The following is an 18,008-nucleotide window of genomic DNA, read 5'->3' as shown; positions in this document are numbered from 1 at the left end:
GCTAAATGTCCAGCTTAAATTTTAGAAAAAGAACACAAGATAAACTCAAAGGAAGCTAGAAGGAACAGATAATAAATATAAAGGCAGAGGGGTACCTGAGTGGCTCAGTTATTAAGCGTCTGCCTTCAGCTCAGGGCGTGATCCCAATGTTCTGGGATCGAGCCCCACATCAGGCTCCTCTGCTGGAAGCCTGCTTCTTCCTCTCCCACTCCCCCTGCTTGTATTCCCTCTCTCGCTGGCTGTCTCTATCTCTGTCAAATAAATAAAAACTCTTTATAATTAAATAAATAGGCAGAGAATAACAAACTAGAAAACAATGACATGAAGTAATAAAGCAGTACTGGTACTGGCAATAAAAGAGATATTAGTAATAAGCTACAAGATAAAGTTACAGGATATAAAAACCAACCAAACAAACAAACAAAAAAACAAAACAAAGAGATGACCAACAAAGACAAAAGTTTTCCTGAAAATGCAAATTGGAACTCTGGAGAAACTGATAAGGAATAGAGGCATGAGTGAACAATATTAGGAATGAAAAAAAGAATGTTAAATTTAAAAATGGAGATTTTCAAAGATAATACTATAATCCTTGTGCCAATACATCTGAAAACAAAATGGAAAAGTTCCTAGAAAAACAACTTACCAAATCTGCCTCAAGATAAACAGTGGATAGTCTTAAAGACTTAGCTAAAAATAAAAATCAATTAAGCAGCTGTTAGAAATTACTTCACAAAGTAAACACCAGGCCCAGAGAGTTTTCAGATGAATTCTGCAAACATTCAGATAACAGACAATTTCTATCTCCCCAACTAATTCCACAAGGCCAGTAAAACTGATAAGGAACATATAAGAAAGGAAATTAGCAAGCCAATCTAATTCACAAACACTGACGCCGAAAACTCTATACAAAACATTGGTGAATAGTAGTATATAAGATGATAAAACATTAATCCCTGAAATTCAAGAGTAGCTTAATTTGAGAAAATCTTTAAGTTTCACCAATCATGTTAACAAAGTAAAGAAGAAAAACCATATGATTATCTTAATTAATGCCAAAAAAATTATTTGACAAAATTCAACCCCAGATTTTGATTAAAAAAAACCCTAGAAATAAAAGGGGAGTTCCTTAACCTAATTAAGGAAATCTGTTTAGCAATCTATACCATATATTATTCTAAATGAGGAAGTGTTGGAAGTCTTCCCTTGACCAAGACAAGGATGCCCATTTTTACTGATCCTATCCAATCTTATAGTGGAGGTCTTAGCCAGGGCTGTAAGACAAGAAAAGAAACGAAAGGCATAACAATGTGTAAAGGAAGAAACAAAACTGTCATTACTGGCAGGTAATATGATTCTTTACATGGAAAACCCAAAAGAATCTAATGATAAATTATTACAAATAATAATAGTTTAGTAAGAAATGGTTAAAAAGCATAATAAAAGCTTAATTGCAACCAAAAAGTATAAGATATGTAGGAATAAATCCTTTCAAAAGATGTACAAGACCTTTATGGGGCAAATCATAAAATTTTACTAAAAAATCTTAAATTGAGCTAATTAGTAACCTAAATTGAGTTAATTAGTCACCTAATTAAATTGAGAGATACATTGTGCTTATGGATAAGAAGATTCAATATTGTAAAATGTTAATGTAGACACAAATTGAATTGTTGATGCAATGCAATTCTAATCCAAATCTTAGGAGGTTTTGTTGGTTGGTTGGTTGGTTGGTTGGTTGGTTCGTTGGTTGGTGGCAGTTGCCTAGTTGATTCTAAAATACATGAAAGTACAAGGCGCGTGGGTGGCTCAGTTGTTAAGCGTCTGCCTTCAGCTCAAGGAGTGATCCCAGGACCCTGGGATCGAGCCCAGCATCAGGCTCCCTGCTCCTCTGGGAGCCTGCTTCTTCCTCTCCCACTTCCCCTGCCTGTGTTCCCTCTCTCGCTGGCTGTCATTCTCTCTCTGTCAAATAAAAAAATAAAATCTTTAAAAAAAATAAAATAAAATACATGAAAGTACAAATCAAAAAAAGTTAAGACATTCCTAAAGAAAAAGAATTACGTGGTAGCACTTGCCTTACTAAATAGTAAAACGTTGCAAAGCGGTACTTAAGATTGCGTGGACTTGGCGCAGGGCTATAGATAAAATGACCAGTGTAGCAGGACAGAGATCTCAGAAACAGTCCCAACATGAACATCTGAGGTCACACTGGAGACCTGTGGAGAAATGAATCGTGATCACTTGGTAACCATGTGGGAAAAAGTGGGTCCATACTATGCACACACAAAAAAATCCCAGACAGATTGAGGACTCATATGTGAAGAGCAAAACTTTAAATATTTGAGAAGATGATACAGTAGAATAGATTGCTGATGTGGATCTAGGGACAGGTTTCTTAAACAAGACACAAAGAACCCTAACTTATAATATTGATACTTTTCACTTCATTAAAACTAAAATTAAGACTTCTGCTTATTTGAAAACATCATAAAGAAATTAAAATAGAAAACACAGTCCAGAAATTGGTAGAAGATATTCACAATACATATAGTGAACAATATTCAGAATGTATTAAGAATTCCTACATCTTGGGTCGCCTGGGTGGCTAAGCTGTTAAGCATCTGCCTTCGGCTTGGGTCATGATCCCAGGGCCCTGAGATCAAGCCCCGCATTGGGCTCACTGTTCGGTGGGAAGCCTTCTTCTCCCTCTCACACTCCCCTTGCTTGTGTTCCCTCTCTTGCTGTCTCTGTCAAATAAATGAATAAAATCTTAAAAAAAAAAAAAAAAGAATTCCTACATCTCAATTAAAAAAAAAAAAAGGGAAGCAACCCAACAGGAAAAAAGGACAAAAGGCATAAGCATTAACTCGTACAGGCAATAAACACAGGGGAAGATATCCTCAACCTTACTAGTAATTAGGGAAATTCAACTTAGCAATGAGATATCACTTTATATCCATTGGATTGGCCAATGGATAGTGTTAAGTGTGGGAGAGGACATACATGAGTCAGCAGGGTCACCTTACATTGCTGGTGTGAGTGTAAATTGGTTCAACCATCTTGGAAAACAATTTAGCATTATCTTCTAGAGCGAGGCATATCCTAACACATTCTCTGACATAGCAATCCTATTCCTAAGTATATACACTCTAGAGAGCCTCTAGCAGATAGCTTAGGCATACATACCTATGGATAAACTTGTTAAAGAGCAAGAGAATGAGAGAGAGGGTGGAACATGTAGTTTGGTACAAGATAATGGTAACGTTTTAGCTCTAGTGCTGTAAGTTAGATGACATCACGAAATAAATTTCCTAAATGTTTCTTTTAAACTGAATAACTTAAAAGGGAAATTTTTCATTGGGAAAATTTATATTAACAGATATATTAGCTACCTGTGGTAGAAATGCTGTCAGCCAATCTCAAAGCTTATAGATTGGGTAATCTGACTTGCCGGGCAGGGCAGTGGTTAATGAAATGCATTTCGTTTAGATAAAAATGGAAAAACTCTTGCACACACGCTCTTTCCTTAGGGGTTAAGAATATGATAAGCATGACATTCCATTTTAAAAACTTTTAGGAAAATAAAAACATGCTATGGATGATCTATTTAATGAAAACCTGCAAATCCAACACAAATACCTGAAAATAAAACTGCCAAATAATGGCATGAAATTATTAAAACTTTTTTGTCATTTTCAATCAAGCACAATGACCTCTTTGGTAAATAAATTATAGGTACATTTTTTCCAGAATGAGAGCATTATAATGCTTTTCAAGAAATTCTTGAACTTTTTTGCTCAGTGGAGAAGATATTTAAGTGGCAAAAACCTAATTCAAACTTATACTCTTCAGCGCAGATGTCATACCGCTGCTGAGCAGCTTTCAGTGACGTCCATAGTAATGAAAAATAATTCAAAGAGAACGTAGCACGAACTATTGACAAAATTCCTGTTCAAAAGACTTTGTCAGGTGTTGCATCCTTATCAAGTCATACTATGCAGTGCCCAGTAACTTGATATGTTTGGGCTGGCAGACATCCTGTTTAACAGTTCAACAAACCAGGGGTCAGTAGCAGGCCACACTTGGAAACTGTGTGATATGTAAATGAAATAGTACTTGATTTTTTTTTTTTGTTATTGTTCTGTTCATTTCACAAGAGAAGAGGTTTTGAAATATAGTAAAGCTTAGTGGCATGTTTTAAACATCCTTTTCCAAAACTGCACCAGAACATCAAGACGTATTTTCCAGAGGGAAAAGTAACCGAGTGATTTAGAAATCCAGCCATCACTATCCCCTAGGATGAAACTTCCAACTACTCAGAAGAAATTTTCAACACCCCAGTTTTTGAGCACGACGGACAGGCCCGTGAATAATTGAGGGCAATCATCAGAGAGTGAAAAAAATCTTTCCACAATTTTGGAGTCCACAGTCAATCCGAATATCCAGAACTATCTGCCAGAGATTCCAGAACTTGCTGCAACTTCAGATGTCCTTTAATTGAGACGTAGGATTTTCTAACCTCATAAAAATGAAGAGTAAAAATATAAAGTGACCCGTTGAGAAACTCCATATGTTTCATGCTGTCATGATCCTGGATATGCAGCCCGTGGTGTAAGATGGCAAATGATAAAAAAGATTAAAAAACTGTTATTACCATCATTATTATTAACCTTAAAGAATTAAATAGTTATTTACAAAATGGTGATGGATCCTTTAAAAGTTTACTTAAAGGTGATGCGTCTGCATTAAGTGACCCGAAGAGGCTGAAGATTCGAGGCCCTCCGTTCATCCAGTCTGCTGGGCCCCTGCAGGATTCTGAGCCTTTATCATTATCAAGTTATGCTAGATAATGCCTGTTAAGAGTGAGTGTTGCTGGTGGCCTCACGTGGCTTCTTTTCAGGCAGGAATTAGAGAGGAATTGGAGAGAGCTGGGGTCTTGTACACTACCCTCAGCATCCCCACTCTCAAAGAGCAGTCCCTGGCTTTGCCCTCATCACTCCTCCTGCTTCAGTCCCCTATCAGGCAGCACGAGGTCCAGCTGAGAAATGCAGACGTGGACATAGCTCACCATCCTGGAGTCAGAGGGATCTGGGTTGGAGTCCTGCCCCGGCCACTTTCCAGATGTGTGGCTGTAAGGAAGACTTTCCCACTCTGAGCCACCATGTTCCCATGGGGAAAGCTCACATAATTCCTTCATCCTGGCGAGGTGATTGTGCACCGTGAATCAGAAAATACATGTGAGAGTATTTTGACACCCGAGATGTGGAACAGACTGAAGGGTCAACTCCCCCTGGCCCAAATCTTTCCCATTCTGTTCTCCAGCAGAAGACAACCATTGCTCAGTATTAAAGGTGACAGATTATTGTGAGGCACGAAGAACGTCAGGGGAATCTTGAGGGGAAGGAGATAGCGACTCCTTTCTGACTCAGACTTCACTTCTGTCCAGTCATCTTTCCTTCATCAGTCATTCACCTACCCGTCCAAAAAATATCATTGACGCAACTGAGCCAGCAGCCTGTGAGCCCTGTGATTCCACGGAGTCACATCTTACCACAATGTTGTCAATACTTCTCTTGAATCCTGGCATTTGTGCTGAAACCAAAGCTGCTAATGGTGGCCGGAGTGCAGGCCCCATCTGGCCCCGTGGTTTGGCAGAGCCAGTCTGGTGGCTTAGCTTGGACCAGCAAGCTGAAAGGCTAAGGGAAACTGAGCCCCACAAAACCACACTGGGAGTGTCAGAATGCTCACGGGGATCGGAAAAACCAAACCCAGCTTAGTCGTGGGCTTCCTCCATCCAGTCTGACAAAATCATGTAGACACAGGGCGGGTGCTGAGGAGCTAGACATACCACGGCCACATGCACAGGGCTTTGGGATCTAGCAAAAGGGATGTCTTCTCGGCCAGGACTGGGAAAAGCCAGCCTTCCAGAAGAGCCCTGCCAAGTTTAGGAAACAGGCAGGCTTTTCATCCTGGCTCCTCCTAGGTCTCCATGTCTAGACGTTTGCTTGGTGACACCATGGTAACTATGATGCCACAATGGAACATTCTTCCCAAGGTGGTAGAAGGAATCCCTCTGTTGAGCTCTGCTGTGTAAGGTCAGAGTGAGTTCATTTCTCCTTTGGCAGTAGCAGTTCACAGAAGACTCTGAGAGCCATCCAGACAACAAGAAACATCAGTGTCATGAGTGGAACATGGTGACTGAGAACGGCTATTGTGCATTGTTTGAGGCAAGGGTGGGCCTGGTGGTATGGTGGGTGAGGAGACACGCGTGGGCTTTGAACTCAGACCCCAGCTGAAATTCCAGCTCCACCACATGGCAGTTGTGTGACCTTGGGCAGGCTTCTCAGTGTCTAAATGTCAGTTTCTGGATCTGTAAAATGGAGACCTCACAGGGTTATTGTGCAAATTAACTGAGCTAAATGTTGGGCGGTTACTATGTAAAAGTACAAGCTGTCAGTAGTTAAAAGAAATCCCAGCATGATTTAAGCCCTCCATCTGTAGTAGGATGGGCAAAACTGGGGGTGGGCTTGCACTAAACCCTGCCTTTTCTTTCAGCAGCATTTTATGGCTACAGAGTTAAGAAAAGGGTCAAATTCCATGAGTCAAAAAACAACCCTTTTCTGAGCCCCAACTGTCTGAGAAGCCCGGGGACCCTGGCTGGATCGAGAAAACTGACAAGCACGGGCTGCCTCCTCTCCGTGGGCCACCTTACCAATCCTAAGAATATCAGCGCTGGGCAGCTTGTCCCAGAGCTCTTCACTGCACGGAACCAAGCAATTGGGACGTGACAGGTCTGTTTCCCATGTCTTGGAAGCTTTGTCAGTGGAAAGGAAAGAGAGAGGGCATCCGACGCCGGGGCGGGGGTGGGGTGTGGAGGGGAAATCGCCACTTCGGGGGGGAGAGGAAAAGCCTGTGCCTTCGGATGTTGTGTCTTCACAGCTGCCCATGGTGTCCGCTGCAGTTCGCTTTGGGGATGGCAGAGATGCGAGGGCTGCTCTTAGTACTGCTCTGTGTCTCTCACGCTTCTGCCAGTGAGTGTGCTGCTTTCTTCCATAAGCACTTCAGCTGCTTGTGTCACATGGCGGGGGCAATTGTCCAGGAAAAGGCCCTTGATGTCCAGAGAGGGACCCAGGGGGAAGATGACTCACAGTGCTCTGCATGGACAGCAGGCGTGGGTGGTGGGAGTCAGGCAAAGAAGGGAAAAAGGGGCGTGGATGTAGGCAACTGGCTTCAACAGTCTGATGTCAGAGCTGATCCTCCGCGAGAGTATCTTTAGGAAAGTACGCTTTAGGCTATGGAAAGTCCCGTTTAAAAGCCCACCCTGCTCTTCCTGGGGCTCATCCCCCAGGCGCCATCAGGTGGGGGATGTCCTCCCCATGCCTGGCTGGGGGCCTTTGGTGTACCTGGTACGCTTGGGAGCCATGCCCTCCCCGTGTTTCTACTTCAGCATTGCTGTTCCAATGAAACCTTTTCTCTTGAAACCAAAAGAGTGTACTGCCAAACTGACCCTCAGTTGCAGGGCTGGACCCAGGAGCAAGGAGGTACCTTGGAGCCTGCTGGGGCCTCAGTCCTTCCCTGACCTCCAGGTTGTCCAGGACTAAGATTCCGGCCTAGAAAGGGGCAGGCGGAGAGGGGGCACCTGACTCAAGCAAGCTCTGTCGCATCTGGCTGCCGCCCCAGCTGGCTCTGTCCTATCTTCCCGGAGTTAGATGGGAGACATCACAGAGCATCCACTCCCCTCCCCCCCACCCCACCCCCACACACATCAAGGGGAGAACCCCCTACCTTCCAAGCCTACTCCATCTCCTTGCAGCCCCAAAGAGACCACAGGAAGTGCACAAAACAGAAAGAGCCTCTCCTCCCTCTTAAAAAGCCTCAGGCAAGTGACCCAGGGCAAACATTTCATCTCTGGGTCAGATTTCCTCATTATAGCCCAGGGTTTTATAATGCCAAATAAACTAGCCCACTAGAGTTTGCTTTGAGAAAGCAAAAGTCATCACCCACCTGTAGGCTCTTGTCGGGTTGGGTAAGATTCATACCTTGTTCACTAGAGATTGCCAATGTCCCATGAATTGAATAAATGGCTGAAAAACATAGGCACCAATGATCTGACCCATAGCTGGCTGGTGGTGCCCACCATGTCACACCCATCACCCAGGGCCACCGATTTAGAAACAAGTACTGAGTACTTGTGGTTTGGGATTTATAAACAGCAACCAGAGTAGTGCTTTACTTTAAAAAGAAAAAAAGGCCCCCCTTGGAGGCAACTCACTTGAGGGCTTGGGAAGGCAAAGGCCAAGCAGGCCTGAATGGACGAGATACAGCCTCCATCTGGCGGGACCTTTTAGTCCCTTGATGACAAGACTTCAGGAAGTGCTTGATATGGCAAAATGCTTTTGTTCATTCATCAGATGATTTATTGAGTGCTTACTGAGGGCCAGGCACTGTACTAGCCTCTAGGGATACACTGGCAAGCAAAACAGACATGGGGGAGCCACGCATGCCAACTGCTCAGGCAGGGAACGGCAAGGGCAAATCTGAGGATGTGAAATGTGGCTGGAACAGAGACTGTGAGGGGTTGAAGGTGTATGGAGTTGGAATCCTGGCCCTGTATCCTACCAGCTATGTAACGTGGACAGTGCTTACCAGCTCTAGAACAAGATTTTCTCATCCACAAGTGGAGAATGACAGTGTCCACCTTCGGTTCTGTTGGAGAAATGATATGAAGTGGTATATGTCAGCAGTGTTCAAACTTTTTGGTCTCAGGACCCCTTTGTACTCTTAAAAATTATTGAGGACACCCCACAAAGAATTTTTGTATGAGGCTATATCTTCCTATCTTTATCATATTAGAAATTAAAAACTGGGGAAATTGTAAAACACAAGAATACACAGGTTCACACGTGCTATTAGCCATCAGAGTGATGACATCATGTAGGCTCTGGAAAATTCTACTGCACACTAGTGAGAGAATAAGGGTGAGCAAAACAAATACTGTCTTAGTGTTCTTAGGAAAACAGTTTAAATCTTGCAGACCCTGGAAAGGGTCTTGACTCCCAGAGGTCCCAGACCATGTTGAGAACCACTGATGTACGTAAAAGTTTTCAGATACTGCCTCAAGTGTGCTGCTAAGTGCCCAACAGATGAGAGAGATGATCGGTAGCCTGAGGTTATTTTTAGACTCAAGGATGCCATCAAGCGTCTTTCATGGAGAAGAAGACCCACTAGGAAAAGAAATGAGGGGGTGGTGGCAGAGTTAGTGGCGACCAAGATGGAGAGCCAGAAGGAGTAGGGAACCAGCAGGAGAGGGGGTCCTGAGATCTGATACAGTGGTGGTGGCCATAGGCCACCAACTCCTTGCCCCAATGGTGAGGGCCCCACACACCTTTCCTGCAGGTTGTGGCATCCAGAAAAGCAACGTTATGGAAACTTCCGAGGAGGGTTTGGTCAACGACAAGGAATTCCCGTGGGTGGTGTCACTGCAGGATTCCCAGTACACCCACCTGGCTTTTGGCAGCATCCTTAGTGAGTTCTGGATCATCAGCATCGCATCCGTCTTTCAGAACAGGCCAGTACCCCCACCTCTGGGACTTACCCAGCCCCCTGGGGGTGGGGGGGGGAGGGACCTTTTCCTGCTCAGCTTGGGGAGGCCTGGAAAATGGATTCCTGGTAACGGCACCAGGGCTTTTTACTGGCTTGGCGCTTGCTCTGCTGGGACTCTTGGGGTCCTAAAATCACCAGTTGCCAAAGTCATCCTGTCCAGTGTGTTCTCTGCCGTGGGGACTGCAAGGTGAAATGATTGTTCCTCCATCCTCCGCAGGAAGGCTATCCATTCCCATTTTACTGCAATCCCAGGCACTGACTCCTGATACTACAGGTCCTTACTTTAGTCTCGTTAAGTGAATTGATAGGAGCCTGTACCTTAAAACACTTAACCTCAAGCCTTAACAACACGTCTGCCACAAATATATGTACACAGAGAAAAGACTTGAAGGAAACACGCAAACACTTTAAGAGCACTTATCTCTGGATGCTCAGAAGGCACATGATTTCTAATTTCATCTTTGAACTTCTCTATTCCTCAAATTCTATACAGTAAATGTGCATTCTTGTAAACCAGGAAAAAAACCCTCAAATATTATTAAGGAAATAATTCTTTTGTAAAACATCTTACTTTTTGACCCAATGATTTCACTTTTGAGAATCAACATTAAGGAAATAACTTCAACCACTGGAAAAGTTTTACGCACAAAGTTCATAGGATGGTTTGTTACACACAAAACACTTGAAATGTAATATCCAATTATCATAGATAAATTATAATTACTCTTATAATACATAGTATTTAAATAATTTGTATGATTATATATATATCTATATATATACTATTTACATGCCCATGTGTATTTATATACACATAAATGTATATACACATACAAAGTATGGGGAGAGAGATTATAATTACTATAATTGGCTAAATAGGTAATAGTATAAACCCTTGATGGAATATTGTACAGCTGCTGAATTTTTCACACCTATGATTTATATTATTTGAAAATACATGTATTTAAATGAAAATATTAAAAAAAATAAATCCATGTAAATAAAAATACATACACATAGTATAATGTTCAGGAGGAACCAAAGGGTATACAAGGAGAAGCAGGTCCTTCTTTCCCCTGGCCTTCAGAGACTAACTCCCTCCCTTAAGCCATAGTCTGTCATCAGTTTCTTGAATATTTTTCCTTAGTTACTGCATTTATGGATATCCATATACCTATAGGTCTATCTATATTGATTCTTACATCTATTGACAGAGAAAGAATTTCCCTTACCCCTGTATTAATCTGCTAGAACTGCCATAACAAAATGCCCCAGACAGGGTGGCTTAGACAAGAGAAATTTATTTCTCACCATTTTGGAGGCTGGAAGTCCAAGATCAAGTCCAAGATCATCAGGTCTGGTTTCTCCTGAAGGACTCTCTCTTTGACTTGCAGACCACTGCCTTCTCGCTGTGTCCTCACATGGCCCTTCCTCAGTGTGAGTACTCCTGGTGCCTCTGCTCCCTCTCATAAGGACACCAGTCCTATTGGATTAGGGCCCCACATTTAGGAGCTCATTTAATATTAATTACCTCTTTAAAGACCCTCTGTCCCAATACAGCCACATTTGGGGCTAGGACTTCACCTACAAATTGGGCAGGACACAGTTGAGTCTATAGCAAGCCCAGTACAGCTGGTAGCACAGCAACAGTGTACACTCATAGGCTTTTTCACTCTAGCAGGAACGTGGAGCCATCTTTTCTTCCCGCTACATAGAGAGCTCCCACATTTATCAGCTGTGCAGTATCCCAAGATGAATCTACTATAATTGCACAGTCCTCTATTAATGGAAATTTGGGTTGCTTCCGATCTTTTATTAGTACCAAAAAATGCTGCAGTAGATACACTTGTGTATATGTTATTTCACACACGTGCAATATACTGTAGCATGAATAACCCAGGAGTGGAAAGAATGGGCCAAGTAGTGGTAGCTGTTGCCAACTAGCCTTCCCGAAATGTTCTGCTTTCCATGGAGTGTTCCCATTATTGCTATTTTCTATCTGGTCTGTTTTGGTTTTGATTTTCCCTTTGCCTCAGGGTTTTATTAAAGACAGAGCTTTTAAATACCCAGGTAGTGGGGTGTTTTGTCTGTTTTGTTTTCTGGCATTATTGAATTTTGAGTTATACTACATGGTGATCTGATCTATTTAGGAATTTGTTGGGGTTGTCCTCTGTGGTCTACTATACGTGACCCATGTGAATATTTTCTACAGTTAAAATTCACATTTCATTCTCTGTCTTTGGTGTACAATTTAATATATAAAATTGGGGGAGGTAATCTCTTTGATCTGTCCTAGGCTGCCAAAGGTAAGTGAAAATCTATCATGAGCAAGCTTCTGGCTTTTTCTATTTCCTGGAGTGTTCCCTTTGTGAACGTTACGTCGTGTGCTGCAGGTGTTTATTACTATGACGTCTTCACCGTAGACTGAGTTCTTTCTCATCATTAAGAGCCTCTCTGTCTTACTTCGTGCTCTTCTGCTCTGAATTGATGGTCAGAGTGAAACTCCTGCTTCTTGTTTTTATTTTAGGTTATGTTTTCTGCTTTTGTTGTTTTTCTTCTCACTCTATCGCCTTTGTTTTGTTTTGTATGTCTCTTCTGACAAATTTGGGGAGTTTGAGTTTTTGTTCTAGTGTTCACCTTAGAGTCACAATTTCATGGAAGATGATTACTCAGTTTCTTTCTGGACTGTCCTCTTAGACTCTGCTGTTGTTCCTTGAATGAGTCCCAAGAGGAGAAAGGGAAAACACCCAAAATGAACTCCATCATTAAAATCGGAATTTCTCTGAAGAGTATGTACAGAGTATATAATATGAAAAGATGTTTATGTTAAAATGTTAAGTGCTAAAATCAGGAGCCAAGATTACATCTTGGGCATTAACAATGACTATGTAAAAAAACCAAAAAAATAAAACCATGGAAAAAGCATGAAAAAAAGATAATCAGCCGTAACCTAACAGATTATCTTTGGATGGAGGGACAAATGATGCCCAGATAGAGGATTCCCAAGATGCTATGGGCTCACAAAGGAGAACACAAGCCTAGCGGTTCAGAAAAGATTTCCTAGGGACTGGGTCCAAAGGGGTCAGTAAAAATTAGCCCAGGAAAAATGAGTTGGATGAGTATTCCAAGAAAAAAAAAAAGTAAATACGAAAACAGGGAAATGTGACTCTTCCATTGTGCCTTGACTTCTCAAGATTCCCCTGCTCTCTCTCTAGGAAGGACGTCATCGTTATAGTTGGTATAGCTAAGATGGATGCCAAAGTGATTGCTCATGAAGAGTATCCAGTCAATACCATCATCATCCATGAGGATTTTGATAATGAAACCATGACCAATAACATAGCCCTCCTGAAGACAGACACGGCGATAGAGTTCAACAACCTGATCCGGCCCATCTGCTTCCTTGGCAGAAAGCTGAATATGCCCCCAGCCTTGCGGAATTGCTGGGTGGCAGGATGGAATCCCACATCTGCAGTTAATGCCTTCCTTCTCCTAGAGGAGGCTGTGTGTGTGCTAGCAGTGGGGGTGACTTGGATGAACCATTTTAGGGCTGATTTTAATAATCCAGGTTGTTCAAGATTCTGGAGTTGGGCTGGAACCCTCATGTAATCAGTCAGGATTTACAATGCTTGCCTTTTCTGTGGCCATTCTTACATTTGGTCCTTTTTCTTCTAGTCCTACACCAAAATTAGAAGTATGTAGGCAGTGAACAGCCTGGAGTGCAAAGTTATGGAGAGGCCAGGGGATATTATTCCCTGAACTGGAGCTTATTATCCTCTTGACTAAGCCATCCTTTTCTTTTATTCTTGGGAAATGAACAAGGAAATGTATCCTCTGTAGATGTGGAAGAAGGGTGGAATATGTTCTTGATTTTCACATTCAAGTACAAAGCAAAGGTTTTCAGAAAAACTCACACACAGGTTATGATCTCTATAAGGAAAGGGGGTTTATCAGAACATTTTCTACTCATTCCCATCTGGATATATGAATTGTAGTTGAGTTGACATAGGCAATGTCTTCTTGTTAATAATTCTTGGCTCTCTGTTGCATGGTCCAGACAGGAAATCACATGACGATGAGTATCCTGAGGAAAATCTCCGTGAAAGACATCGACATGTGTCCCTTACACAAAATCAAGAAAACAGGATGTGGCAATCACATAGAGCAGGAAACTGATGCTGTCTGCTTGGTAAGAACATGATGGAGTAAAAGCTAAAGGCTGAGAGAAAGCAGTGGTCACTTCCAGGGAGCCTTGGGACTCTCCTTCATTGCATGGTGAACCCCATGAGGGACTGGCAGGGACTGGCACCTGGCATTCATGGCTGTCTCCAGCACTTGGCAGATAGCAAATGCTCAATAAAAATCTACTGAATGGACTAAACAGTCACCATTTTCAATGTGACGTGATTAGGCATGTCTAAGTCATAGACGTTTTCTCACTGGCTAAAAGTTAGAAAGTATGAGTCCAAACCGTGCATGCAGATATACTTGGAGCATGTCCACAGGGTGGGGCCATTGTATTCAGCTTCTCTGGAACCTAGACTCTGATGCTATTGCTCATCAGTTATTGGTTTTTTTCTATATGAAGCCCTGCCCTCCGTCTGCATGAGGGCTGTAGAGATATGGTTGTTCTACTGCCTTAGCAAGCCGGGGGGAAACTCACAAACCCCTGGCCCCGGCTCCCTCACACCCACACCCAGAGAAGCTGTGGTTTACAGAGGTCCCACAGTTAATAATTGCGGCAGTAAGGATGAGAACAGAGGCCCCCAGATTTCCAGGCAGCTTCTCTCTACGCCAAAATTTTGAAGGTACTGATCATCCACTCTCCTTCGGGTAACTTGCAGGGTTCTCTGGTGGGGAAATTTTTTTTCTCAGATGATCTAGGGAAAGTATTTTAGAGAAAGGGGGAAAAATACATATATGCAGACAATTCTTTCTAAAAGTAATTTTATTACAAATGTGTGAAGGACTTCCTTTCATTAGGCAGTAAATATGCCCTTCCAAAGTTGGCTCAACATTTATTGAGTGCCTACTTTGTGTTTTTTAAAGATTTTATTTATTTATTTATTTATTTATTTATTTATTTAATTTGAGAGAGAGCGAGAGAGAGCACAAGCCAGATGGAGAGGCAGAGGGAAAGGGAGAAGCAGACTCCCCGCTAAGCAGGGAGCCTGACTCGGGGCTCGATCCCAAGACCCTGGGTTAAGTGTCAAGTGTTAAGAAACACTTAACCAACTGAGCCACCCAGGAGGAGGCCCTGAATGCCTACTTTGTACTGGACTCTACCAGGTGGAAGACTAACAACTTTTTAAAGTAGACAATGTGTTAAAATACAGTAGAAAATATAGCTATTTATCAAAATCCTGCTATCAGCCATTCCATTGATCCAGCACCTTATTCCATCAAATCTAAGATAATGTCAGTTGTAGAATGCACCATTATTTTACGGAATATCAAGAGAGAGAAAATGCTGCCAGTTGAACTCTGACATCAACTAACAAGACACATCTCATTCCAAAGATGTTAATTTTCCAAGAGCATCTTAGATTCAATGGAATATGGTAAGCTGCTCGTATTCTAAATGAGTACTTTTTTTTTTTAAAGATTTTATTTATTTATTCGACAGAGATAGAGACAGCCAGTGAGAGAGGGAACACAAGCAGGGGGAGTGGGAGAGGAAGAAGCAGGCTCATAGCGGAAGAGCCTGATGTGGGGCTCGATCCCAGATCGCCGGGATCACGCCCTGAGCCGAAGGCAGACGCTTAACCACTGTGCCACCCAGGCGCCCCCTAAATGAGTACTTCTTTAAATCTATCCACAAAGTTCAGATTTGTTTTTACCTATGGGTTTTTAACTGGAGCACACCTGCAGTCAGTCCTTTGTTTTTGAACTGTGCTTGCAAACTGGCTCAGACAAACAGTGACTTGTCTACCTAGGATCCTTTCCTCTCTCAGAAATGTGTTCTGGTGTCCAGAGATCCTCAAGGTCATTCAAATATGTAGATGGTGGTAGAATAAACCACGCAAGCATAGTATCTGCCTAACGGGTCCCCAGAAACCCAACCCAAAGCAGAATCACTCTGAAGTCACCTCTCCCCTTTTCCCCACAACTGGTAGGGCTTTTGTTCCATGTCAAGGTTAAGGATCACACAATGAAAAAGCCCCTCTAAGCTGGGGCTGCTCCCCTGGGAGATGAGGTGGGTATGCTCCAGAGGAGCCCCTGGTACTACAACTCTCTGCTGCTTGGGCTTCAGGAGTCTGGTCCCTCGGGTTACGAGGAAGAGAAAAACCAGTGTATTCGACCCCTGGGTAGAATGGCAACTTGCAAAACCATGCCACAGCTGGGAAGGTCTACTACACCATCATTCATCAAACCATTTGTCCTAAATTGCCTTGTTTTTCTTCTTTAAGCTATGAAACCACAGTTAAAGTAAACTGGGGGTGGGACTGGTGACAGGAGGGGAGACCACCGAGAGCCTCTCTGCCCCAGGTAGACATGATGAGGTGCAGATGGGAGCCGGTCCAACAGTCCTACCACCACAAGCCAGAACTTGGGATGAAATCTCTACCCGCCGCTCCACGGCAGCACGGGGCAGCAGGAGCAATGTGTGCTTGCCCTGTCCTTCTACGGAGGCAGGCCACGCAGATCAAAGGGGCTGGCTAGCCTTTGAATGACAACCCCTCTTGGGGCAAGATGGACCACGGGGCTGGAGTGGGAGTCAGGTCTTCCCTTAAGGGGAGGGCTAGGGTGGGGCAGCTAAGGTAAATTATACCTAGCAGGTGTCTTGTTGCTATTCCCATATTTCTTAGCTTTTCACATAAAAAATGATGGCCTTTTCTAGACACCAGGATCATGGTAGCTAATTCTTTACTGAGTGCAGACTACATGCCAGGCACTGTGTTAGGAGCTCTGCATGTGGTACAGGCACTTTAACTCAGAGACCAGTAGGTGACTCACCGGGGTCACGAATTAAGTGTGCCAAGCTTCCACACACTCCGCCGAAGGGAGATAAGGGCTGTGTGGCAGAATCTCCCAGTGGCAGAGGACTTCCTGTGGGAGCACAGGCAGGGCTGATGAGCAGGGGCCCGGACAGGCAGCTGCCAGGGTGGACAGGCTGTGAACCTGCCTGGCCAGTGCTCCTGGGGAAGTGACTCTGACCTAAGCAGAAGGGTAGGATGGAGGGAGCAGCTTAAATGAAGGATGGAACCACAGCAGAGAGGAGAAGGAAAAATGTGAACCTTCCAGGCTGGAAGGGGGGGGGGGAGTCAACATTTGAAAAATGAGAAACCAAGAGAGAGTGAGGATTTAGTCAGAGGGGCATGAAAACGAAATGGGAACCAGGAAGCTAGAGCCAAACTGCAGAAGCCTAAAATTAATTTGCATAATAAAAGAAAAAGTCATCTTGTTGGAATTTGTGGTAGTGGCCGCCTAGTTTGGAATTAGTATCCTATAATTTACCCCATCTCCAGTGAGAACTAGTGTAAAACATTTCTAGAACAAATAGTAAATTGTACAAGGATATATTTTAAAAAACAATTTTTTCTAAGACCTGAAGCCTTCTGTCTTTTGTCACAGGGGGACCCAGGAAACCCAATGATGTGCCAGCTACAGCAAGTGAATATGTGGGTGCTGAGAGGAATCTTGTCCCATGGTGGTGAGAAATGCCCTGGCCTATTTCTGTACATCAAGGTGGAAGACTATAGCGACTGGATTATGTCCAAGACTAAGAAAACCAGCCGTCCTCTATCTTCCTTCCACCACTGGGAGGAATCGTTTCCTTTCTCCAGCTACTCATCACATATCATCATGACACCAAGAAAACATTCCGGGCTGGGCCAGGGTGAATGGTCCCAAGCATACGTGCAAGAACAAAAAAAGATCACCTTACATACATGGCCATACAGCTCTAGAGAGAGTCCAGACCTTGGGGAGAAAGGGTTAACGGAATTACGCAAGTCTTCTGTTGTGGCCGCACAACCCATGTACTATGACTATTACGGTGGGGAGGCTGGGGATGGTGGTGGGCCTATTTCAGGTCAGAACAGGTTACATCAGCCCCAAGAAATTACCTTGTTTTTCTTTATGCTTCTTTTCTTTTGCAATGATATCTAGTCTAGGAGCTAACCCTCCCAACTGAAGAGTAAGCTCAGAATGCTGAGTGCCAGGCAGTCACCACGCTGTTCTGGTGTCTGCTTTTTTGATAGTTGGCACACCTGGGCTGCCACGGACAGGCCCACGGTGCATACTGGGCTGGCTCTCCCTCGTCCGTCCCACTCCCACATGCGGGAAGGTCACTTTCCTTTGTGCTTGTGAACTAAATGTGGGCTAACAAGTGTCAAACCATTAGAGTGCCCTGTGATTCTTTCAGTGTTAATGGTCCCAGGGGCCAGGCTGTGCAACACTCC

The 18,008-nt window shown here is 43.4% G+C and overlaps 1 protein-coding gene across 1 annotated transcript; it reads left to right on the top strand.

Annotated features, from left to right (window-relative positions):
* Positions 1-6,942: 6,942 nt before the first annotated feature.
* Positions 6,943-17,987, top strand: PRSS54 (serine protease 54). The gene is given in 6 exon segments (XM_008702578.2): positions 6,943-6,981; positions 6,983-7,031; positions 9,397-9,568; positions 12,819-13,077; positions 13,661-13,792; positions 17,179-17,987. Coding segments are annotated over 6 exon segments (1,185 nt in total). The 5' UTR covers positions 6,943-6,945; the 3' UTR covers positions 17,716-17,987.
* Positions 17,988-18,008: the final 21 nt, after the last annotated feature.

This window comes from Ursus maritimus, unplaced genomic scaffold, assembly GCF_017311325.1.
Source record: "Ursus maritimus isolate PB19 unplaced genomic scaffold, ASM1731132v1 scaffold_19, whole genome shotgun sequence".
Classification (NCBI taxonomy): Eukaryota; Metazoa; Chordata; class Mammalia; order Carnivora; family Ursidae; genus Ursus; species Ursus maritimus.
The sequence above is the reverse complement of the archived record's forward strand: the minus strand, read 5'-3'. Positions and strand labels throughout refer to the sequence as shown.